This window comes from Eschrichtius robustus, chromosome 18, assembly GCF_028021215.1.
Source record: "Eschrichtius robustus isolate mEscRob2 chromosome 18, mEscRob2.pri, whole genome shotgun sequence".
In the NCBI taxonomy this organism is placed as follows: Eukaryota; Metazoa; Chordata; class Mammalia; order Artiodactyla; family Eschrichtiidae; genus Eschrichtius; species Eschrichtius robustus.
Window position 1 is genome coordinate 4,256,090 of NC_090841.1, and position 26,496 is coordinate 4,282,585.

Here is a 26,496-nt window from a genome sequence, read left to right on the forward strand (position 1 = left end):
ACTAAGTCCCTGGATGTCAGAACGTAGACTGGCTACCGCCATCCCTGGGGCTCTCAGGGCTCCTGGTTGTTTGGATTAGGACTGGGGTGAAGGTCGGCAGTGGGCAGGCTGACCCCTTTTTCAGAGTGCAGGTAGTTACAGCTTGGCCTGCTTGTTGGACTGGTAACCAGGTGGCCTTTGTGCCAGGCACCGGTGACTGGTGAAGGGCAGGTGTAATTAAGATCATTCTCTTAAGCACCTTGCTCGTCATTCATTTTCAGCGTTGCATCAGCTCGTGATGCCTGGTCCTGATGGAGCCGCAAGCTTGCTCCAGAACATCAGAGCTCAAGCGCTTCTCGGCTTTCCTCTGGGCTCTGTTTCCGGTACCCACCTGCCCCGCAGCAGAGGCCAGGCATGCTGTTTTGAAACAGTAGTGAAATTTACACTGGGGACCAGTAAATGTATGTTAACTTCAAGGAAGGCAGACACTCCTGAGAGGGTCTTGGGGGCCTTAATAAAGCATTTCAAGGAAGCGGAGTATCGAATTCATGCTTTTTTGTGCTAAAAACATTAAGGTATTTAAATGTGTTATTCTGATCCCTGTTGCCTCCTGGGAACAGGAAGATCCAATATCTTTTATTGAAATCCCAGCCTTCCTCGACCGCGCCGTTCTTTTGAGCCTAGTACAGGAAGAAACAGAGTCTATAACCAGTCGACGTCGGTGAATATAAAACTGTGTGTAATTCACAACATACAACCTAGTAAAGTTTTTATAAAATGCGGTTGCCCAGATCTTAATGGATTCGACACCATTTAATGGAGATGTTAGGTTTTCAGAAGCCAGCCTCCTGTCCGAGCGCCCCTTGAATTGCTCTGTTTCCCGGACACATGATAAAATTGTCACGGACGCAAGTACGGATGATAAATTCTGAATCCCCAAGCAGGGTATCCTGATTTCAAAGGGGTCCCTTTCTCAATTGCAGAGTAAGCTGATCTTCAGCAGACGGGGTGTCCTCCCTTTACCGAGAGCCCTCTGAAAGCCTGAGCTGCCCGGCAGCATTTACGGCCGTGGCGCAGGATCAGGTTATAAGGGTTTTTGTTCACTTAATAAGGAGGATCAAGTTCCCTCTCGACTCGCAGCGTTAGATGGTTGGTCTGCACCCCTGAGGCTGGGGAGGACGGGGGTGGGGGGGGGCCGTCACCAGGCAGGTAGTCGTTGAGGTCAGTGATAAATAGATTGCTTCATCTCAGTTGGTACCATCCTTCCCTTTGAAATTCCTGTTTGTTGAGGAAATTTTTAGAGTTTGGAATCAAGATGTAGAGGCTGTATTAGGATGACTTCAGATGACCAGAAGATCTGGTCTCAAAATTTTTCATCCTTAAACGCCGGGTGATTCATCCCAGTGAAAGTGCACGAGCGAGTTTGTTTTTCAAGGTCCAAACGTAGGAGAATCAGGACTGTATTTTGTGCAGTGCATGTGTGTGTACAGCCCTGAGATATCAGGGACCCCTTCAAACTTTATGTGATTCTTAAATATTAAACATTGAATGAGGTAAATGAACCTTTTAAACAACAAGGATATTATTAGTAGTAAAGGTTAATATATTGTTATAGTGGCAAATTTATATAAATGGTATTTTTTAAAAGCCTCTCAAGGTCTCTTTTGCTTCCACCCTTCTTCCCCCTCCCTTCTTGTTCCCCTTCTCCCCCTCCCCCTTTCTTCCCCTTCCCCTTTCTCCCCCTCCCTCCCCCTTCCTCCTTCTTCTCCTCCCCCTTTTCGATAGAGCTTGAAGATGAACTCAACTTCTGCTTTTGAAAGTTGAGTTGTACCTAAAGAGTCTTTTCTGGAGTGTGGAATCATTTACCCTTAATATTTGTGAAAAATGAATAGTTAGACCATGTTGAAAATCATCTTTGCACTTATAGGACGCCATGGAAATTTTAAGCTTTCTGCAGTTTGAATTTAATATATGCCCACATATATGTATTAAGTTCCTAAAATGACCACAGAATTGCTCCACCAGGATATAAAGCAAGATGACAGGGCATCTGCCTGCGTCCTGCCCCACCTGGCGCAGTCAGAATCGTCATATTGCGCCCGTAGTATGCACTCAACCTTCAGTGTGATCAAAGGGAGGCCGCCCTATGGCTGAAACTGGCAAAATACTGGAAATGTTATCAGAACTTGTACATTTCAGCCATACCAAAATAAGTAATGCCATTGGTATATCTGGGCCCTTAGATTCGTTTCTCAGCAAATCCAGTGGCATGTTGGCCTGTATTTCAATAGGGTTGGCTGAATCACATCAGGGTTCATCGTTATTTCATGCAGATATTTATCACCAATAATGAGATACAGGCCATCATTTTATTCAATCAGCAAGTTCAGTGCTTACTCTACTAACCACTGAGTTGAATAGTTACTAACAGGGCAAAGGTACTGAGGTATTCGAGATTGCGATAGACTGTGATTTCAGACTTAAATCCTTGAGCAAAGAGCAAATACACGGTGAGGTGCTTAAATAGAAAGACTTCGGAGGATTTGTGCCACCCGGCATCCCCAAGACCATCTGTAAAGACTGGGTAAGCCGGTGTCTGCTACGCCTTCAAAGTGCTTATGCAAGATGATACTCGGGGACTCACTGTTGGCTTATAATAGTCAAAGCATCATGATTGAGAGAGGCCGGGGAAAGAGAGCAGGCTTACGTGCTGGCCTTTCCCAGGAGAGCCCAATGCCAGAGAGCGTTGCCAGCCATATGTCATTAAGAGCTGTCGCAAAAAGCCTGTAATAAGCTTATAATGTTTCCAAGGATATTAGTAGAAAACAGAATCAAGACCATTTGCTTGTTTGGTCAGGAAGTTTGCACACAGTGTCCGTTCCTAGACCACGGGAAAAGTGGGATGTTTTTATCTGCTTCCGAGGGTGGTAAGTTTAGATCTTATAGAGGCATCTGGTCATTTTTGGAATGCTTTCATTGACCATGTTTCTAGGTCTGTTACTTAACATGGAAGTTAACATATTTTTGTGTGAGTAGAACTATATTTTTTTCCTCTTGTTCATAGTTAACGGTTAGAGATGTAATTAGTCTTAGAATCATGATTGTGGTAGTTAGTTCCCATTGATTGAAAGTCCACTGTATGAATCGTGGGTTAACAGTGAGGTTGGGGTGAGGGGCGGGCAGGATGTGAAGGAAGGAAAGGTAAATCGAAGAGACGAACAAACACACCCCACAGAATGGATGTGGCCAATTATACTGAAAATATAGGGTTCATAGAAATAAATACACCTGTTAGAAAATTTGGGGAATCAGTCCTTAAAACATTGGTGCCCCCCCACCCCATGTGGTCTGTCATCCTTTCTGCTCTTTTATGAGGCAACCAATGAGGTTAGAGAAGGAATAGTAACTTTAGTCCTATGGCATTTTGTAGGAAACCCCACCTTTTATATTACCAATCAGATGTGGTTTTGAAATTTTTTTTAACTTTTATATTGGAGTATAGTTGATTTACAATGTTATGTTAGTTTCAGGTGTACAGCAAAGTGATTCACATACATATATCTATTCTTTTTCAGATTCTTTTCCCATTTCGGTTATTACAGAGTACTGAGCAGAGTTCCCTGTACTATACAGTATGTCCTTGTTGATTATATTAGTGTGTATATGTTAATACCAAACTCCTGATTTATCCCTCCCCCCTACCTTCCCCCTTTGGTAACCATAAGTTTGTTCTCTAAGTCTGTGAGTCTGTTTCTGTTTTGCACATAAGTTCATACGTATCGTTTTTTTAAGATTCCACATATACGTGATGTCATATGACATTTGTCTTTCTTTGTCTGATTTCCTTCACCTAACATGATCATCTCTAGGTATATCCAAGTTGCTGAAAATGGCATTATTTCACTCGATTTCAGATGTGGTCTTGAAATTTTTAAGTATCGAGAGAAACCCCAAAGGATTGGAGGGTCTCCATAGCACCTTAGTCTTCAGAGGAAATGCTGGGCTAGGACAGAACCCTTCACTGCTGAAGCCGCCACGGCTAGAAACCCTCATCCCTGAAAGAACCCTCGAGTGGGGTGCCACTTTCTCAAAGCCTTCACCTCGTGGACGGCATTTTTCTCTGCAAGTTTTCATGCTGCGTTTTAGAGTATGTTCTGCACTAGCCCCCATTTGTGAGGCTGCCTCTTGGTCAGGCACTGTATTCTTTACTTGTAAGTTTTTATGATGAGGGAGCACTTCGGTCTCCTCTAGAACCATTGAGTGATTGAGTTTAAATTTCACTTCTTTGTACCCACAAATAAGCCAGCCCACAGGCTCCAGTTGGGTTCCACTAGACACGCCCCCATCCTCCTGCTACCCGTCTCCCCTGAGTTCCACCTTTGCTGCTGGGCTCCGGGGCCCATCCCAAGCTTCCCTTTTGGAGCTTCAGGCTATGGTGAAATGCACCGCAAACTGGGACACGTGGTTAAGTGTGACAGCCTTACACATCTTGGGTCAGAGCACAGATGTAGGACATCCGAGAAGAGGGTAACTGTCCAAGAAGCCTGGACCACTGGCCCTACGTAAGTACACCAAATATATCTAGAGAAAGAACACAGCGGTCAGAGGGATGTTAGTAAGGCAGCCATGGAAACATTTATTAAACAGGTATATGATCGTTCAGTTATTTTTAGATTTTAGACTCATATGTTAGGTGTTTGTATATTACAAACTCTATATGATACTAAATTTTTTTAAACTGTATGAAATTTTTAAGGTGCTACAATGTTTAAAACATTCAGGATAACTGACTGCTTATAAGAAATGAGGTGTAATGCTTTTTTCAGTGGTTTTTTAATCAAAGAAAATCTCTTTCATGGGATAGTATCTTTAAGTTAATGGAAAAATAGAAACTTTCACAAATGAAATCATATATGTTGGTTTCTGCATCATTCAAAAAAAAAAACCCTAGGAAGTCTTGTATACCTTATTTTGGTTAGTATTTTTCCGTCTCACCCACGTATGTGAGGCACTCGGACAGGAAGCTATTTTAAAGGAAATTCCAACCCAAATCTGTACTTACTCGTGTGGGTTTAAAAGCAAAGAACCACCTACATATGTCAAGCTTGAAAACAAAGAGGATGAAATTCACTGTTTCTGCTAATTAATGTTGTTATTCTATGAAAATGTTACATGACTCTTGTGCTATGGAAATAGAAACTTAGCTAACTAAAACGCTGAGCAAGAGAGAACTTGTTATCCTGTCCGGAACGGCGCTGGCTGCTTCAGTGTGGTCTACGGACAGTAGCATCCGGGTCACCAGGAACTTGTCAAAATGCACATTCCTGGGTCCCACCCCAGACTTCCCGAATCAGAATCTGTACTTTTACAAGCTTTCTAGGTGGTTCTGATGGTCACTTAAATATTGAGACTCAGTGATCTCGGGCAGTGGTCTTCAGACGTCCATTTCAGTCATGAGGACTGTCCACATGGAATAAAGAGGTTTGGAAGTCAAGTTAGTGGACCTGTGTAGTGCGTCTGGTTGATTGGTAAGTGTTGCGGCCCTGGTCGAAGTTCTCTTGGGTGCCCCTGGGTGGGGAGCCTTGTAACACCCCTGGTTCATCTGAGCTCAGTTTACAAATCAGTCATGGAGATCTAGCCCCTTTTTGACAAATGGGGCAGCTGAGCTCTGAGAAGGGAAGGGATTTGGTTAAGCTTGATTTTGCAAATATCAAAATTTAGAAACTCTGGTGATATTGCAAATCCGAATTTTAAAAACTCACTCTGAGACCAGGGCTTTTGTAGATCAAATAAATTAGTGCATGGATACTAATCTTATAAAAGTTACCAAAGGTTTTACTTAACGGTTATATTTGAAATAACTTTTTTTTTTTTTTTAAAGATTTATTTATTGATTGATTGCTATGTTGGGTCTTCGTTTCTGTGCTAGGGCTTTCTCTAGTTGCAGCGAGCGGGGGCCACTCTTCATCGCGGTGTGGGGGCCTTTCACTATCGCGGCCTCTCTTGTCCAGACACACAGGCTCAGTAGTTGTGGCTCACGGGCCCAGTTGCTCCGCGGCATGTGGGATCTTCCCAGACCAGGGCTCGAACCCATGTTCCCTGCACCGGCAGGCAGATTCTCAACCACTGCGCCACCAGGGAAGCCCTGAAATAACTTTTAAAAGTGAGTTTTAAAATTTCAGGAATATGTGTCTCATAAAATGCAGGACTCCAGGATACTGAATATTTTTAAATCAAAAGGAAAATTTGTTTTGTATTTTAAAATCTGTTGTGTTAGCCAAAAAAAAGTGGGTAGAATACCTCTCCAGTTGATTGAAGATCTTTTTTTAAAAAAATTAATTAATTAATTTATTTATTTATTTTTGGCTGTGTTGGGTCTTCGTTTCTGTGCGAGGGCTTTCTCTAGTTGCGGCAAGCGGGGGCCACTCTTCATCGCGGTGCGCGGGCCTCTCACTATCGTGGCCTCTCTTGTTGCGGAGCACAGGCTCCAGACGCGCAGGCTCAGTAGTTGTGGCTCACGGGCCTAGTTGCTCCGCGGCGTGTGGGATCTTCGCAGACCAGGGCTCGAACCCGTGTCCCCTGCATTGGCAGGCAGATTCTCAACCACTGCGCCACCAGGGAAGCCCGATTGAAGATCTTTGAGTTGATATTTTTATTCATAATGCACCAAAATAGGTTATACAAGTGACCCAGCACCTAGCTTGCTCAGATATGGTCTGGAATTCTTATTATATGGGTTGAGTGTATTATATGCTGGGACTACTTACTTCAGTGTGGCTTGTGATTCCAGGTCACAAATGAAGATTTAAAGAGAGCTCTTAGTGCTTCCTGGTAACTTGGTCTACTAAAATACTATGTATGGCTTCAACGTAGTGAAGCCTATTCAGTTCTGTAAAAATTAGCTGTTTGACATCTGTTTTGAACCCCTCGTGTGTGTTAGAATTATGTTTTCTCAAGGCATTACAGCTGAGGGCGTAATAAATCGTGGATGAGAACGTCATGCTTCCAAAACGCTGGGATATGACTTGGTTTATATACCCCAGTCAGGGTTTCTCTTTACTCTTTGCTTTTTGGGAAAAGGCAGCTTTTGGATTTGCATCGATTTTACTTTAAGCCATCAGAATTAGGACTTCACTGGACCTACCTGAGATACGGATCTCAGAGAGGCAAGTGCAGTGAGCGTGTTGGACTTGCTACTGTCTCACGTTGGTTGGCTTACTGCTAACACCCCAAAAAGAAAAGCGACAGCTGCAACCTCGGATTTTCTCAGCACCTTCCCTGGTCCACCACCTCGGCCCTTCAACCTCCCAAAACACCATATTCGCATGGCTGGGCGTCTGCCCCTGGGCTCCCTTCTCTCCAGACCACACCTGGTCACCTTTCTTGGTCGCCTGGGTGGCACATAGAATCTCAAGGAGCTGCAGCCTCAGGCCGGTCCAGTGCTGTTGAAAGGTCTGTTCATGCTCCCTTGTGACGTCTTTGTGGAAGCAGAAGAAGAGGTCAAGGTGGAATGATGGCACTGTTAGGGGAAGTTCTGTTGGGTTGGCCAAAAAGTTCGTTCGGTTAAGGAATCCGTTGTTCAGTAAAGTTGGTGAAAGTGAAAAACGTCTTCTATTTTTACTTAACACTGAATGAACTTTTTGGCCAACCCAGTACTTCAAGGAGCGGATAGTTGTCCTTGAAGAGTGACTGATGTCATCACGGAGAGACATGATGAACGCAGAGATCCCCGGAGTCCCTGCGTTCACAGTACCCTAGTGTCTTCCTCGTTGCTTTGTAAAGCCCCTAGGCCAGAAGAAAACGGAACAGTTTCTAACTATTGGGTAGGTAAAGCCAAACAGTTGAAGAAGGATTCTGTCCTAACCACTGAGCAGACGTTTGAAACAAGAATGCACAGAAATGCAGAGAGATCATACTTAATTTCTTTCATCCTTAAGCGACCGTAACCATTTCCGATGGAAAGGTGGGGGGGGGGGGGCACCTGTAGGGCACTCTTCAGCTTCTCAAACCTTGACAGTGACCTTTCCTGGGGCATTTGCTTTGTATCCCGGCAGCCATGAACACTCAGCTTCGCAAAGATAGATCGTAAAGAGGGATGTAGTGTGAGCTAATGCTGAAACTGTGAGCTCTTTCCAGCTGGTGTTTTGTACCGCCTGACAGATGCTGTGCTTCCCTTGGACATTGGTAATTACCCCTTCGGTACCCCAGGGCGCGCACACACGGTCTGGGAATCATGGGTCAGATGGCTTGCACTTCTCAGGTGTGTCCGTTTATTTTTTCCAATAACTGAGATTCTTGGGTGAGGTAGGCGACAACATTTGTTTCACACCTGCTAGTTAACATATGGCTTCACATAAATACATCACAACCATGAGGCGGGTGGTTATCATTTTTCCCCATTTCATTGATGAAAGACAAGGACTCGTAGAATGATTTCCCTGTTTAAATCATTAGTAGGGGGCCCAGGAAAAGGTCATGCCCAGCCATTTAAATTTGAATCCTCCGCTGTTTTCTCTGTACCACGTTTGATCTCTGCTTCTATTGAGTTCAACGATGGGACGAGAAATCACATTTGTGTAGCAAATGAGAATTACCGGCTGCGTCTGCCAATTAGAAATTTAATGAGAAAGAGGAATGTAGAGATGAGCCCTTGGATCCAGGTAGCAGTCGCATGCACTTGGCAGGGACAGACAGAGCTTACACCCCTGTATGTTAAAATTGTTTAATTGCTTTCACGTAGTCGACTAGAAGCTCAGGGATAAACAGTGAAAGCTTCCAGTAATTTCCTTTCAGGCTACATTAAAGTAGGTCTGTCATCTGCTACCAGGGAGATGGTGGTCTGTTCTGTTCTGCTCTCAGCTGTCTAGAAGACCCTCCTTGGAAGCTCTTTTTAAGTTCTGCAGCTTGCCTGTTAAATGACGGATGGAGGACCCGACTGAGCCAACAGAAACCGGGCTTTAGGAGGAAAGAGGTGATCGGTGTCGTCATACTTCAGCCTTGTTAGTATCTGGAAGAGGAGTTACGTTTGTTCTGCTCTAACCCGAAGGACACGATCAGGACTTTTAACTATGCTTATCAACAACAAAAAAGCAGTAATAATTTTCAGTGGTTGCAACTTCCCCAAGGAGGCAGTAAATTCCAACCCATCACTGAAAATACCTGTGGAAATGATGCAAGAGAGAGTAGGTCACACGACATGGTTCCTACAGCCCTTTCGACACTTAGATTCTGTTTTTCCAACTTGCTCGTCCTCATTTCTTTGTAACTGAGCCAAGTCTCCCAGAATACCTGTCTGCGAGTTCAGCTTGCTGTCTCACCAAACGCATTTCCTTCCAGGGTTGGTAAAACTGAAGTTTTCTGTTGGAAACAGGTATTTCTGTGGGTTGGAGGCCATATGAAAATGCTACTGAGAGAGTCTTTGAGGGTCCCTTCTAGCTTGTAAGTGCAGTCCACACGTAGGTGCGGAGGTCTCTCTCCGGGAAGCTCAGAATGGTCTTTTGCTGTGTGTGTGTGTGTGTGTGTGTGTGTGTGTGTGTGTGTGTGTGTGTGTGTGTGTGTGTGTGTGTGTGTGTGTGTGTGTGAGTTTGAGTGATTTAGGGATTTACCTGTAAATTTCACAGATCAAATATCAGCTTACCAATTTAAAATGTAGTCAGTCCTGATGTACTAGTGGTTTTATCATGTTGTTTTATTATCTGGTCTTATACTCTGAACAAACACTTCCTCATAATTAACGTTGCTGTGCTTTGGATGCCGTAGATTTATAGTGGCTCTTCTTCCCAGGGGGGCTTATGGAAAATAGCCCAGCTTCGTTGATTCTCTGTGGAAACAACCCCTCTTAGGTACTGGCTACTTTTACCTTCTCCTTTGGGGCCGTGCTTGTGCGCAGTTCAGTTTTTATAGACCTGTTGCCCTGGGGCTCCTCTCCTTCGACCCTCTGCCTTGACTGCCCTTCAAACGCTGCCTCTATCTCTGGGGTAGGGATGGAGGAGTCTTTCTTCTTTCCTCTCACACACTAGTCCTCTTTCTGCACTTCTCAAGCCCTGCCAATTTTCGTTCCCTTCTCTGAAAGCAGGTTTTATAGAAAATTCCCTTGCCAGCCCTGGGTTATGTATGGTGGACGGCAAAGCCAAACTGGGGTCTGTGCTAGTTTTCTGATTTATCGGGAAGACATATCCTAAGACCTCTGTAACCAGCTTAGCTGCCTTGCTCATTCGGGAGGGCACACGTGCCCAGGAGGAGTTTGCACATACGGCTCCCGCTGAGCGGCGTGATTACCAACGGGCTGTGCTTTAAGTTAGTTTGAGTTGTGTATTTCATCTGTGAAGTTGGCAAATACTTGAAAGCCACAAGCTACTGTTTTCTGAAAGCTTCTTTGCACATGAGCCTAAAACGTCTGTATTGAATTTGGAAATTGTCCAATAACTGCCCTTTTAATGCAGCGAAATGTAGATTACAGCTGTTTCCTCTGGAAAGACGCATGGAGTCATAACTCCTCTCTCTTCTCCTCCAGAGTGTCCCCTCTGCAGAAGTCGGAGATAGTGGAGGTGGTGAAGAAGCGGGTGAAGGCCATCACCCTGGCCATCGGGGACGGTGCCAATGACGTCGGGATGATCCAGACGGCCCACGTGGGTGTGGGCATCAGTGGCAACGAGGGCATGCAGGCCACCAACAACTCGGATTACGCCATCGCACAGGTCAGTGGTGTGGTCGACCCGCCGTCCCGTCTTGTCGACAGGGTCCGCTGGGCATGAAGGCCTGGCTGGCGCTTGACCTTCAGTCCAGCCCTAGACCTCTGCCACCCCTTTGGAAGCCGCATGGAGGAGAAACCACCAGTGTATTTGGGTTTCTCTGTTGCCTCGATCTTGTGCAGTTACGAGGCCCTGTCCTGCGGTTTGGGTTTCCTTTCCAGCTGTGGGGCAGGCTGGGCTTTTTGTCGTCCAGGTGAGAGGTCATTCCTGATAGATGGGTCTCAGTGATTTTGTAATAATAATCTCTTTCCCTCAACTCTGCATCTCCTGCATGTCCCGTGCCCAAGGATGGCTGTGCTCATAGCATCCGTTCTCTGCAATTCCTATCCTGATCTCCCCTCTTCCAGAAGGTGCTGGAACCCTCTCTCATCAGCTGTTTAAGGTCAGGGGGAGTCAGGGATTCACAGCCGCCGCCCTCCGGGGCTGTGTCCAGGGCTGTCCAGGACCACTGCTGTCAGGCAAAGTGCCCGGAGCATGAGCCCTGGGTTTGGGCGGCAGTTCCCCTGCGGTCAGCAGCACAAAGCCTCTGGCAGTTCGGCCACATCCAGCCCGTTCCTCTCTGGACCGTACGTTTCAGCAGAGGCTCCTGACATCCTTAGTAGTGCCTGTCCCGGCAGCCTGAGGCTGAAAGAAATGTCCACTCCACAGTGACAGCCCAGAAGTGAAGGAAAGTAGCCGACCTCCTGATCCCTGGGGTGCATATCTAGACCATTGATGCTGCTCGACCGTCAGGAAAATCTAGACATCGCGGAGAGCACAGACTGTTTCCTCCTGTCTCTGGGTCACAGTGTGCTGGGATTCAATGCCTGCTCGTTGGCTAGAGTTCCCTCGTATTCCTCCACTGTTCAGTCTTTTGAAGAATGTGTTAACCTAATCACGCGAACACAGTAAGAATGGCTGTTTCCTCCTTCAAGCTGAAATATAGGGCTGCATCTGAAACGTGGAGGAGCTTGCTGCAAGCTGGTCCTCTGCGGCTTTGGGAGCTCCACCTCCCGGAGGGGGGCCGTGCCTTAGATCCCATCTCCAATTCCCTCCCAGCTGGTGGTTGTACAAACACAGGGAAGAACTGCAGGATCCTCATGGCTCTGAAAAGGGCATGAAATCAGCCTTGTTCCTTTGTTGATTTCAAGTAAATCCTCAAGATGATCGCTGAAGTCGGTAGGAAGAATGAATTCCGATTTTACAGGTGGGGAAACCAGGGCTCCTTCACAATAGGTGACCTGCCATGGGTCTCAGCCCCCAGGGTCAGAGAACAGCGGGCCTGCACGTGACCTTGGGGGGCCAGCCCCGCACACCTGCCCAGTTACTTTCCCGAGGCAACTACTCCAAGGCCTGTGGGACTCACGCTTCCTGCAGTCTGTCAGCAACTGTAGATGTTATACACCCCAGCATTATTAAATACTTGAGTTATAGCATCATCTGGCTGGCAGGGATCTTTAGAGATTTCCTAGGAGCTCCAGGCAAATATTTGTCTGTCTTTTTCTTTCAAATGTCTAGGGAAGGGAGATTTCATGACATGCTTTATTGAAACTGTACTTAATAGGATGTGGGATCTGGAGCAATTGGTCTCTTCAGATTATTAAAGGCCAATCAAAATTAAAAGCAAATCAAAATCAAGGAAGGGCCGAGAGGGGAGCGGGACTTTGTAACTCTAGTTAGGGGTTTTCTTGCCCGTCCAGCATAAGTCATCTCTGCCAGAGGAGCTGACGGGTGGCCCCATATGGCTGCCATCCCTCCTGCCCGCCGTCCTGTTCACGCTTAGGCAGAGATCCCGTTATTTTGGGGCTGCGTTCTCCTTGCCCTACACCCTCTCCACCCGACAGTATGCTTCCTCTGCCTTAATTACTAGGTAGGAAATGCCACAATTTGCTGAATTCCTTTAGCTGAAGTTAATAAAATAATCAATGTCTTTGGTTGAAGTTAACGCCTTGCCCTTGATCTGTTTGTTGTCACGTGGACGAATACATTTTTGATTGGGTTTTCGAGAACGTGCCCTGGAGAGTCGTTCCGGAAGGGAAGAAGTTAGCTCAAAGACTTGTCCTTGGGAAAATGATGAAGTCGGCAAAGCTCTGGTTCTATTTCTTCCCCACTGGCCCGTGCTTCTGTCCGCAGGAGCGGCCCTGGGACTGCCGGCCGGCCCCTGTCTTGCTGCTTTGCTGTGCGTGGGCCGCCCGTGTAGCGTCGAGTCTCCAGCCCTCGGCTGCCTGCTCTCCTCGGGAGAGAGTCATTTGTGCCCCCTGCCTTCTTAATGTTTTTTGAGAGACCTCATGAAAACAGCATTTCGATTTAGGATCTGGTTTTTTTTTTTTCTGAAAAGAAATCACTGTAGCGCCAAGCCAGCGCCTTCTGGATGATTCCAGCAGATGTTCTCTGTACCCATTGAAGACTGAACACCAGGGGGTCCAGGTCAAATGCAAACTTCCTTTTTATTTGTTTCGCTAGTTATTTTATGATTCCCCGTTCCCCTCTGGAATCCTTGATGAGCCTTTATGGAGAGTTTTATTTTTCCATATGTACCTACTCCTCCCATTTTGGGGTCTCATTCAGCTTTTCGAGCAGCACGTAGATGAGACATCTGCCTTCCCCGATCTGCAGGAACTCGCCGAGATGCGATTCACGTGGGATTGAGCCCCTGTTCTTAGTGCTAATGCAAACTATTGCATACCTTCCTTTTGAAAAAGTATTTTTAAAAAGATACTATATTTTCAGGCAGCCTTTCTTTTCTACAGATAGTTCAATATAATCTCAAAAGTCATCTGGAATGAATACGAAGCTTACAATAGCAACAGGATTTCTAGTATCTGTGGATGTTCTCACTCCGACTTGGTTATCTCTCCTGGGAAACTAAACAGAGTTTGAGTTTGTGGACTGCCCTACGACTCAGAACAGGAGTTAAGGTTTTAGTTCAAGGCAGCCAAGGAGGGATTCAGCACCAGGCGAGGCCAATTGAATATACTGTGAATTTAAGCAGGGCTGCACCCACAGACGGTGCATACACGCCAGAGCACGCCCAGGCTACAACCCCGAAAAACAACCGATTTCCCTCCCTCCGGCTCCTTGTTCACACTTTTGGGGACCTTTGTGAAAGAGGACACAAAGAGCAAAGCCAGGCTAAGGGGAGGGGAGGCTGAGGAGATATGATTGGAGTGGTGACCCCCTGCCACAAGGAGGATTCAAGTATTTTATTGGAATATTGCTGAATATTTCAGACTGTGAGAGCTAAGCTGTTACATCACTCTCAACTTAGTAGCAGCTGCCTGTTACAGGTGTTTGTTTGGATGGATGACTGCATCGCACTCCAGCAAGAGGGGCTGTGTACTTGTCGGGAGGCCACAAAAAGGGGAAGGACATGGGTATAGAAGTGGAGGGCAGAGTGTGTGTCTGCGTCTGTGAGTCTCACTGTCTTTAACCTGCAGGCTGGCAGCGGAAACAGGTCGCGCATGTACGTGCATCCCTTCTTTTTACAAGGATACTGGTGCACGGGTGTCCCTGTCCCTTGTTCCTGTTGTCATCATAAAACCTGTGATTCAATAGAAGCGTCTGATTCCCACTGCTCTTTTCTTCCAGTTCTGATTGGTCACCTTCTTTTAATGATTAAGATCCTAAAAAAGAAGTTGCATAAATAGATTATTCACAAGAACAGCCATTCGAAGTCCAGCTGTGTGTTTGGGGAAAATAAAAATTCTGTAGATTTAAGAGGAGACTTTAGTCATTCTCACCTGGCCTGAAAGCTCTGCCTTTAGAGGGAATGATGTTCCTGGGTTACCTGCAGAATCTGAGCCCCACTCCCTATCGGTCTTCTCCTCCAGAGGACATTCTGTGATTCTCCTTCCCAAGTGATGGGCTCTCCTGGACCCTTTTTCTTTCCTTTTTTCAGTTTTCCTACTTGGAGAAACTCCTGCTGGTTCACGGCGCCTGGAGTTACAACCGGGTGACCAAGTGTATCCTGTACTGTTTCTACAAGAACGTGGTCCTCTACATCATCGAGGTGAGCAAGGGCTGCTTCTTCCTTGAAGAGGACAGCCTTTAGGTAATTAGGTCATTTCAAGGAAGGATTTTGTTCAGGGAAAAGTACAAAGATACTCCCCTGATGTATTGAGACCTGTGACACACACAGCCTCTTTGAAACCAGGGACACCTTCCAGGTCCAGGTTCTCGGGATCAAAAGCCAGGAGTCCTGGGATGCCTTCTCCACACTGCATGCCCTCCTCCCTCTCCCCAACGGACAGACGGACAGGGGAAGGCCCTCCTCTGTGTGTCCCTCCTGCTGTCACTCATACCCTCCTCCCCCAGGTGGCCAGAGCTTGGGCAGCAGACGGTGGCTCCTTTCTTGGTGGGCACGGAGACATTCCTAGGCAACCCATCTGTTTTTATCTTTACTCGAATGAAAGGGTTTCTGGCTGGATGTCTCATGGAATCTGCAGGTTTCCTGAGCTTTCATTTATTGCTTCTGGGATATTTGGACGCTGCCACTTCAGCAGGGAGGATGTGGGATTGAGTGGGAGGAAGCCAGGAATGTAATTAAAAATCTCTCAATGAACTCATTGAGTTGTCAGCCTGTTTTTCAAGATGCTGATTCAGTTGTAAGTGAAATAAATGTGCTGTCTGGAGGAACTAGCAGGGCGGATGGGGCGGGCCGAGGGACAAGTGGAAAAGGCGCCTCATGTTTGGTCCCGGGGGGACCACCAGCCACCTCGTTCCTCCTTTTGAAGAATAGCTTTGCTATAAAGGCGTGGCCGTCATGACTAAGAGATTTCCAGACGTGTTTCCGAAAGAGGAAGCAGGCAGTCACTCTATGGGAAAATAGAAGAGCAATGGTCATTGTGTGTGGTGCTAATATCTCCTTCTATTGTGGGTTATTTTGTGTCTGATTTCTCAACTCTTGGCAGAAATAATAACCGAGGCATATATCCACTTTTTCTGATGTGGTCCCTTAAAATCCTCAACTCAGATCATTGAACAAGTGGTTTGCTCATGGAACTGTGATCAACCATTTCTTTACCAAATTGTCTATTCCTTCCGGTTGAATATGCAGGTCAGACATAGAGTTTCACGTCACTCACTCTCTAACTAAACTCCTACCAAGTAATTTTCCCAAGTTGCACAGGTTGTGCACTGCACAAGGCTGCCCAGCCAAAGCGGTCAATAGGGCTGAAACATAGGAACACCTAGAAAAAGAGATGCATTTTTCTAATCTGCACAAAGGGCAGCCCGCTTGCCTTGTCTGCTCGTCTTGTGCTGCCGTGTTCACCTCAGCCCACTCCGAGTAAGAACTTTGTGATGTTACACGTAATGGACTTTGTGGTTTCTGTCTTCTTTCTGTCCACATTTTTACAATTCCCTTTAGGCGCTTAAAGATGTTTGCCTCCCACCCCGGGGCATTTTTAGCGTCTGTGATAGGAGTCACTCCTGAATGTCACTTGGGGTCGTAGATAATTAGTGCTGTGGACTGAAGTGACGAGCATTGGAGTCCCTGTCCCACATGGCAGCCCAACTTTCACGGGCTTTTTCATCTCCTGGAGGTGCTGGCTTCAGAAGATTTCTCAATAATCTGGTTTTCCTCACAATCAGCACATTACAGATAGTCTAGACTTCTTATCAAGACATTCTTCATGAAGCCCCAACCCTTGAGTTTTCCAGAGCTTCCTTGGGGGCCCTTCTTAGTCATTTACACCTACTATCTTGCCTTTTTCCTTTTTTTAAAAGAAAACTTCAAGTGGGCTGAGGCTGCGACGAGTACAGTTTCAGTCTGTCTGAAAAATGCTATTTAGAACGTTTTCAATTCTGAAAGTGCTGGGCGAGTTCCTTACATTAATATTTCAGTTGTGGCCAAGCAACAGGGATTAAATGGTCTTTTCTAAACAGCCTTTTAAACATTCTTTACAAGATGAAAAATGAATGAATGAATAAATAAAATGTCTCCACTGATCCATGCCCAATTTTCTCCTTAGTATTTCTGGACGATCTTAATTTTATTTATTATTTATTTGTTTGTTTATATTTTTGGGGGGGGGTGTTTCAATTTTGTTTTATCTTTTTTTAACATCTTTATTGGAGTATAATTGCTTTACAATGGTGTGTTAGTTTCTGCTTTATAACAGAGTGAATCAGCTATACCTATATCTCCATATCTCCTCCCTCTTGCGTCTCCCTCCGACCCTCCCTATCCCACCCCTCTAGGTGGTCACAAAGCACCAAGCTGATCTCCCTGTGCTGTGCGGCTGCTTCCCACTAGCTATCTATTTTACGTTTGGTAGTGTATATATGTCCATGCCAGTCTCTCACTTTCTCACAGCTTACCCTTCCCCCTCCCCCATCCTCAAGTCCATTCTCTACAAATAACTCAATTTCGTTTCTTTTTATGGCTGAGTAATATTCAAATTTATATTCAAATTTCAAATATTCAAATAGTATTCAAGTAATATTCAAATTTATAACTACAAATAACTCAATTTCTTTTCTTTTTATGGCTGAGTAATATTCCATTGTATATATGTGCCACATCTTCTTTATCCATTCATCTGTTGATGGACACTTAGGTTGCTTCCATGTCCTGGCTATTGTAAGTAGAGCTGCAATGAACATTTTGGTACATGACTCTTTTTGAATTAATGGTTTTCTCAGGGTATATGCCCAGTAGTGGGATTGCTGGGTCGTATGGTAGTTCTATTTTTAGTTTTTTAAGGAACCTCCACACTGTTCTCCATAGTGGCTGTCTCAATTTACATTCCCACCAACAGTACAGGAGGGTTCCCTTTTCTCCACACCCTCTCCAGCATTTATTGTTTGTAGATTTTTTGATGATGGCCATTCTGACGGGTGTGACATGATATCTCATTGTAGTTTTGATTTGCATTTCTCTAATGATTAATGATGTTGAGCATCCTTTCATATGCTTGCTGGCAATCTGTATATCTTCTTTGGAGAAATGTCTGTTTAGGTCTTCTGCCCAATTTTGGATTGGGTTGTTTGTTTTTTTTGATATTGAGCTGCATGAGCTGCTTGTAAATTTTGGAGATTAATCCTTTGTCAGTTGCTTCATTTGCAAATATTTTCTCCCATTCTGAGGGTTGTCTTTTCATCTTGTTTATGGTTTCCTTTGCTGTGCAAAAGCATTTAAGTTTCATTAGATCCCATTTGTTTATTTTTGTTCTTATTTCCATTTCTCTAGGAGGTGGGTCAAAAAGGATCTTGCTGTGATTTATGTCATAGAGTGTTCTGCCTATGTTTTCCTCTAAGAGTTTTATAGTGTCTGGCCTTACATTTAGGTCTTTATCCATTTTGAGGTTTTTTTGGTGTATGGTTAGGGAGTGTTCTGATTTCATTCTTTTACATGTAGCTGTCCAGTTTTCCCAGCACCACTTATTGAAGAGGCTGTCTTTTCTCCATTGTATATTCTTGCCTCCTTTGTCAAAAATAAGGTGAACATATGTGCATGGGTTTATCTCTGGGCTTTCTATCCTGTTCCATTGATCTGTATTTCTGTTTCTGTGCCAGTACCATACTGTCTTGATTACTGTAGCTTTTGTAGTATAGTCTGAAGTCAGGGCACCTGATTCCTTCAGCTCCGTTTTTCTTTCTCCAGATTGCTTTGGCTATTCGGGGTCTTTTGTGTTTCCATACAAATTGTGAAATTTTTTGTTGTAGTTCTTTCAAAAATGCCATTGGTAGTTTGATAGGGATTGCATTGAATCTGTAGATTGCTTTGGGTACTATAGTCATTTTCACCATGTTGATTCTTCCAATCCGAAAACATGGTATATCTCTCCATCTGTTTGTATCGTCTTTAATTTCTTTCATCAGAGTCTTATAGTTTTCTGCATACAGGTCTTTTGTCTCCTTAGGTAGGTTTGTTCCTAGGTATTTTATTCTTTTTGTTGCAGTGGTAAATGGGAGTGTTTCCTTAATTTCTCTTTCAGATTTTTCATCATTAGTGTATAGGAATGCAAGAGATTTCTGTGCATTAATTCTGTATCCTACTACTTCACCAAATTCATTGATTAGCTCTAGTAGTTTTCTGGTGGCATCTTTAGGATTCTCTGTGTATAGTATCATGTCCTCTGCAAACAGTGACAGCTTTACTTCTTCTTTTCCAATTTGGATTCCTTTTATTTCTTTTTCTTCTCTGATTGCTGTGGCTAAAACTTCCAAAACTATGTTGAAAATAGTGGTGAGAGTGGGCAACCTTGTCTTGTTCCTGATCTTAGTGGACATGGTTTCAGTTTATCAACATTGAGAATGATGTTGGCTGTGGGTTTGTCATATATCGCCTTTATTATGTAGAGGTAAGTTCCCTCTATGCCTACTTTCTGGAGGGTTTTTATCATAAATGGTGTTGAATTTTGTTGAAAGCTTTTTCTGCATCTATTGATATGATCATATGGTTTTTAATCCTTCAATTTGTTAATATGGTGTATCACATTGATTGATTTGCATATATTGAAGAATCCTTGCATTCCTGGGATAAACCCCACTTGATCATGGCGTATGATCCTTTTAACGTGCTGTTGGATTCTGTTTGCTAGGATTTTGTTGAGGATTTTTGCATCTATGTTCATCAGTGATATTGGCCTGTAGTTTTCTTTCTTTGTGACATCTTTGTCTGGTTTTGGTATCAGGGTGATGGTGGCCTTGTAGAATGAGTTTGGGAGTGTTCCTCCCTCTGCTATATTTTGGAAGAGTTTGAGAAGGATAGGTGTTAGCTCTTCTCTAAATGTTTGATACAATTTGCCTGTGCAGCCATCTGGTCCTGGGCATTTGTTTGCTGGACGATTTTTAATCACAGTTTCAATTTCAGTGCTTGTGATTGGTCTGCTTATATTTTCTATTTCTTCCTGGTTCAGTCTCGGAAAGTTGTGCTTTTCTAAGAATCTGTCCATTTCTTCCAGGTTGTCCATTTTATTGCCATAGATTTGTTTGTAGTAATCTCTCATGATCCTTTGTATTTCTGCAGTGTCAGTTGTTACTTCTCCTTTTTCATTTCTAAGTCTATTGATTTGAGTCTTCTGCCTTTTTTCTTGATGAGTCTGGCTAATGGTTTATCAATTTTGTTTATCTTCTCAAAGAACCAGCTTTTAGTTTTATTGATCTTTGCTATTGTTTCCTTCATTTCTTTTTCATTGATTTCTGATCTGATCTTTATGATTTCTTTCCTTATGCTAACTTTGGGGGGTTTTTTGTTCTTCTTTCTCTAATTGCTTTAGGTGTACGTTTAGGTTGTTTATTTGAGATGTTTCTTGTTTCTTGAGGTAGGATTGTATTGCTATAAGCTTCCCTCTTAGAACTGCTTTCGCTGCATCCCATAGGTTTTGGGTCATTGTGTTTTCATTGTCATTTGTTTCTAGGTAGTTTTTGATTTCCTCTTTGATTCTTCAGTGATCTCTTGGTTATTAAGTAGTGTATTGTTTAGCCTCCATGTGTTTGTGTTTTTTACAGATATTTTCCTGTAATTGATATCTAGTCTCATAGCGTTGTGGTCGGAAAAGATACTTGGTACGATTTCAATTTTCTTAGATTTACCAAGGCTTGATTTGTGACCCAAGACATGATCTATCCTGGAGAATGTTCCAGGAGCACTTGAGAAGAAGGTGTATTCTGTTGTTTTTGGATGGAATGTCTTATAAATATCAATTAAGTCCATCTTGTTTAATGTATCATTTAAAGCTTGTGTTTCCTTATTTATATTCTGTTTGGATGATCTGCCCATTGGTGAAAGCGGGGTGTTAAAGTCCCCTACTGTGATCGTGTTACTGTCGATCTCCCCTTTTATGGCTGTTAGCATTTTCCTTCTGTATTGAGGTGCTCCTATGTTGGGTGCATAAATATTTACAATTGTTATATCTTCTTCTTGGATTGATCTCTTGATCATTATGTAGTGTCCTTCTTTGTCTCTTGTAATATTCTTTGTTTTATAGTCTATTTTGTCTGATATGAGAATTGCTACTCTAGCTTTCTTTTGATTTCCATTTGCATGGAATATCTTTTTCCATCCCCTCACTTTCAGTCTGTATGTGTCCCTAGGTCTGAAGTGGGTCTCTTGTACATAGCATATATACGGGTCTTGTTTTTGTATCCATTCAGCCGGTCTGTGTCTTTTCGTTGGAGCATTTAATCCATTTACATTTAAGGTAGTTATCGATATGTATGTTGCTATTACCATTTTCTTAATTGTTTGAAGTTTGTTATTGAAGGTCTTTTCCTTCTCTTGTGTTTCCTGCCTAGAAAAGTCCCTTTAGCCTTTGTTGTAAAGCTGGTTTGGTGGTGCTGAATTCTCTTAGCTTTTCTTGTCTGTAAAGGTTTTAATTTCTCCTTCGAATCTGGATGAGATCCTTGCCGGGTAGAGTAATCTTGGTTGTAGGTTTTTCCCTTTCAACACTTTAAACGTGTCCTGCCACTCCCTTCTGGCTTGCAGAGTTTCTGCTGAAAGATCAGCTGTTAACCTTATGGGGATTCCCTTGTATGTTATTTGTTGTTTTTCCCTTGCTGCTTTTAATATTTTTTCTTTGTATTTAACTTTTATAGTTTGATTAATGTGTCTTGGCATGTTTCTCCTTGGATTTATCCTGTATGGGACTCTCTGTGCTTCCTGAACTTGATTAACTATTTCCTTTCCCATATTTGGGAAGTTTTCAACTATAATCTCTTCAAATATTTTCTCAGTCCCTTTCTTTTTCTCTTCTTCTTCTGGGACCCCTATAATTCGAATGTTGGTGCGTTTAATGTTGTCCCAGAGGTCTCTGAGACTGTCCTCAATTCTTCCTTTTATTTTTTTTCTTTATTTATTTTTTTTGTCCTCAATTCTTTTCCTTCTTTTTTCTTTATTCTGCTCTGCAGTAGTTATTTCCACTATTTTATCTTCCAGGTCACTTATCTGTTCTTCTGCCTCAGTTATTCTCCTATTGATTCTTTCTAGAGAATTCTTAATTTCATTTGTTCTGTTGTTCATCATAGTTTGTTTGCTCTTTAGTTCTTCTAGGTTCTTGTTAAGTGTTTCTTGTATTTTCTCCATTCCATTTCCAAGATTTTGGATCATCTTTACTATCATTACTCTGAATTGTTTTTCAGGTAGACTGCGTATTTCCTCTTCATTTGTTTGGTCTGGTGGGTTTTTACCTTGCTCCTTCATCTGCTGTGTGTTTCTCTGTCTTCTCATTTTGCTTAACTTACTGTGTTTGTGGTCTCCTTTTCACAGGCCGCATGTTCGCAGTTCCCGTTGTTGTTGGTGTCTGCCCCCAGAGGGTAAGGTTGGTTCAGTGGGTTGTGTAGGCTTCCTGGTGGAGGGGACTGGTGCCTGTGTTCTGGTGGATGAGGCTGAATCTTGTCTTTCTGGTAGGCAGGACTGCATCCGGTGGTGTGTTTTGAGGTGTCTGTGAACTTAGTATGATTTTAGGCAGCCTCTCTGCTAATGGGCAGTGTTGTGTTCCTGCCTTGCTAGTAGTTTGGCATAAGGTGTTCAGCACGGTAGCTTGCTGGTCGTTGAGTGGATTTGGGTCTTAGTGTTGAGATGGAGATCTCTGGCAGAGCTTTCACCTTTTGATATTGCATGGAGCTGGGACGTCTCTGGTGGACCAATATCCTGAACTCCGCTCTCCCACCTCAGAGGCTCAGGCCTGACACCCGGCCAGAGTACCAAGACCCTGTCAGCCACACGGCCAATGTCACGTGGATTGTGGAGGGTCTGGCCCTGTGATCCAGTTGTTTATATTCTCACTCCAGCTGCTTATCCAGCAGAGCCTTCTCCCTGCTTGGCACTTTTGTGGTCGTGCTGCCTTTCTGAGGCTCAGCTGGTATCACGTGCAGATTCCCCAGGTCATGTACATCTCTGATATTAACCTAAGCTTTACTGCCAAGTCTCCAGAAATCTCCAAAAATAACTAGCTTTTTACAACAGCCATTACCTCCAGGCTTCTTCTCTTCTCTCTTCGGTGGAGGCTTCCTGATCTTAATTTTAAAACCAAGAAACAGAATCCTTGGCTGAGTGCAGACAGTTCGAGCATTCTCTCAGACAGCCTCTGCCGTTGCCGAATAACCTCTGTGGCATCAGCGTGTGCACTTCAAGTAGAATTCGAACATGGGAAAGTACTACTTGTACGCTGTTTTAGTGTGTTTTGAGCTGAAAGATCAAAGATTGTTGTAATTTGATTTGCTCATTTGCAGTGAATAGTGTTACGTTCTAAGGGTTATCTTGTAGTTAATTACTTATGTGAGAATAAATTAACTATATTATGTGTTTTTCTAAACTGGTTTTCTTATAACTCAAGGAGAAACCCTTTGTGATAGCCAGGACGTTCTCATCTCAGACGCCCTCTGATATTCTTAACTAGCAGTCATTTAAGAATACAAACTTAAAATAATATGCCAGCTGAAAAAGGTATCACGTGTGCATACATACGTGTATATAGTCTTAGCCATTAGTATGAGGCTCAGTATATGATTTAAATTAGCAATAAAGATGGTACGGAGAAACTAGAGCCTATGATGTAATACTGTCCACGCACTTGGTGTACTAACCTATAGAACCGGACTTCTCTAGAGAGGGAATGCATGGTGGTACTCTCACTGCAATACAAGTCTCAGTCTGAAAGTCCTTCCACCCCCAACTCCCTTATGTGTATTCTTTTCTGACTTTCCTCTCTGTGTTTATAGAGATGTTTACATATACAGACAAATCAGTGTTTTACACACACGTCATCCTGTTTTGTAATACGTCCTGTAGCTCCTGTTCTATTTACAGTGTATTTTGGAATCATTTCCCATCACTACATAGAGATCCGTCGCCTGGTGTTTCACACCGTGGTGTCCTACGACCTGTTCAGCCCTTCCTGTGTTGATAAACATTCAAGTCATCTCCAGCTTCACCCACAAAAAGCCTTGTGGAATTACAGCTTTCCCTCTAACCAGGCCATAAATACTCCACCAAGATGAAGTTGATCTAATTAGACCATTTTCACTGCAGTGCCTTGAACATAATACATGCTCAATTCATGTATTATTATCTGTACCACACGTTCTTTGTTGCTGACAGCTCTTACTTAGTGCTTGTGTGGTGTGCCATATAAAATTTATTCAGGCCAAAGTAACCATTGGTTCGAGTGATTAAAAAATAGGAACAAAATGATAGAATCAGTGATTTCATAGTGGCCCTATTAATGGTAAAACTAAAAATATATTCCATCTTTGTTTTCCATCCTCTCTGCTGCTACCTTAATTTAGTACTTTTTACCTGGATGATAGCAGAGACCACTAGCTTTGCCCGTTGAAACATCTATAATGAAGCCAGGATGAGCTTTCTGAAACATACATCTGACCAGCTCCAGTGCCTGGCACGGTGTCTGGAGCATGGGTGCCCCAAAATGTGGGCAGTGAGTGAGCGAATGAATTCCACTACTCTCTTCAAACTCCTCAAGGGTTCCTGTGTCTTTTGATAAAATCCCATCTCTCCCTCGAGCCCCCTGGTGGTCTAGACCCTGACGGTCCACACTACATCTCTCCTATTTTGTTTTTAATCAGTGTTGTTGAAGTATAATGAATATACAGTAAGATACACCATTTTTAGGTATACAGTTCCATGAATTAAAACTGGGTTTTTATCACTAGAAACTAACTGGCAATTTTCTGTCTGCCTTCCCGCAGACGATGACAAACAAGAATGTCACAGAGAGTTCTGTGGATGGACGGTGGTGATGGTTGCACAACAGTGTGAACGTACTTAATGCCACTGAATTCCACACTTAGAAATGGTTAAGATGGTAAACTCTATGTGTATTTCGCCACCGTTTTTTAAAAATGCTAAAACGTTAAAAAAAAGAATGTCACAAGCACTTGGCTGTTTTGGTCACCTTGAGGGAAACAAAAAGTGCACATCAGCTCATTGAAGGCTTGAAAGACAAACTTTGCATGTAGTTTTGCTTTGTATTAAAACCAATTAAATGCTAAGTTTAGTGGCTGTGACCAGATGGACCGTATTTCTCAGAAGGTGAAACCTTGTTGTGAGGCTGGACTAAGAGGCTGGCCAGGTGGGTGGGACTCCTTGTGTGTCTGCGTTCAGGCCAGGAAAAGGAATGAAATTAGCAAAGGCAAGGAGGTAGGGGTACCGGCGTGGCCAGAGGAGGGGCCTGAAAACCAGACAGGAGCTTTGTTGCTTTTGGAGACTGGGATCCCTTTTTCATTCTGGAATAGGCAAGTTCCATAGTAAAAGCAATTTCAGAAAATGTGTCTTTCAATACGTCGGGCACATGGTAAGCAGAGACCTTTAATGTAATTTTGTAGTTTTAACCTGGGGCATAAATCATGGCCATTATGATGGTGAGAAGTTGGTGGTTCCTAATACAGAGAATAACCATGGCATGTAGATATCGATGTGAAAAAAAAAATGGGAATTTTATACCATTTAGAGTGTCTACTTATTTTTGGCAACATATATAAGAAATTTTAATGTTTTCCTGGGGTCGTTAAACTGTTATGGGATACAGGCCTGGAGATGGTATGCATATTAGCCTAGAGGTCTGGAAATATTATCCCTGAAATAGAGATTTAAACCATCGCAATTTGGGGTCGTGGGATCCAGATGAACAAGACGGAGCTCTGGCTCTTGGGGGGGACACAGGTGAGAACTCCCCCCACTCAATACCATGCTGGGCGATGGCTTCCAGGAAGATGCTTGAGGTGAGATCCATCAGAAGGGGTAGATCCTCCCTCACAGCCGGCGAGGGTAGGGGCCTCGGGTTTCCAGGATGAAATGAGTTAAGACCTGAAAGATGAGGAGGGGCTAGAAGGGAGGGTTAGGCCTGTGTACCAAGGAGAGCCCACACCTGCCTTTACCATCCCACCCGCTCTGTTTATTCCAGCTCTGTGAGGGGTGTCAGGAGTCGTGGGCAGGGTAAACAACAGGGAAAACGTGCACTTTGCTGGGGTTTTACGTTTCAGCGGGAAAGCGGCTGCAGAACTAGTTAGACGGGGGCTTAGGACCCGGCTCTCAAAGCCTAGCTGGTCGCTGCTGGTCCTTAGAGCTGGGAGTTTGTTAGCAAAAGGCGGGTGGGAGGGGTGACGGGGAGCAGCTGTCACAAAGCCGGAGAAGGCTTAGCGGTCTGGAGGGATTCCCCTACCAGATACCTGAGCACTTTGAACTTTATAAAAATAGACTCTTACTGCTTTGCACAGGTGACAATATATGCTTTTTTAATGATGTTTTCGCAGCTGCTTTACCTAAGAGGATTGTTATAGAGATCCAGTATTCTGAAAAAAAGTATTTATGCATGGATGTTTTAAAAATTGAGTCTCTAACTCCATAAACTGTTTAAGCCTCCCTGGAATTCAAAAAAAAAGAAGTGCAAGTCCAGAAACAAAATTGATGCAAAGGACTCATGGGGCCCGCGCGAACTTTGAGAGCTCTGCTGGGTGCGTTGTTGCAGGCGCCCGCTCTTCCCCTCCACCTGGTGCTGTGGCAGAAATAAACGACTCAAACCCAGCAAGGGGTCCAGCTCATCACATCTGCGCTAAAGCTCACAGATTCCAACTCGCTCCCCTGGCTAAAGGCCCTCCTGCTTTCAGAGATGGCACTGCACAGGGTAGTACCGGGTGCTTGTCTATTCACCAACTCAGTGACCCAGGCAGGACTAATGACACAGCGCTCAATAAACAGGTAATCAGTTGAGCAGGTCTTCAGTAGAGGCCAGCCTCTAGGAATCTATTGGGCTTTTGGGTTCATGGGTTTTTAAATTTATTTATTTATTTTTTGGCTGTGTTGGGTCTTCATTGCAGTGCGTGG

At 43.9% G+C, this 26,496-nt stretch overlaps 1 protein-coding gene across 2 annotated transcripts in view; it reads left to right on the forward strand.

Moving 5' to 3' along the window:
* The window catches only part of LOC137751745 (phospholipid-transporting ATPase IB), a 445,791-nt gene that overhangs the window by 227,677 nt on the left and 191,618 nt on the right, over window positions 1–26,496 (forward strand). For both annotated transcript variants that reach the window (XM_068526376.1, XM_068526375.1), the window contains exons 25-26: window positions 10,493–10,676; window positions 14,608–14,718. In XM_068526376.1, the coding sequence (XP_068382477.1) occupies window positions 10,493–10,676; window positions 14,608–14,718 (295 nt within the window). The remainder of the gene's footprint in view (window positions 1–10,492; window positions 10,677–14,607; window positions 14,719–26,496) is intronic.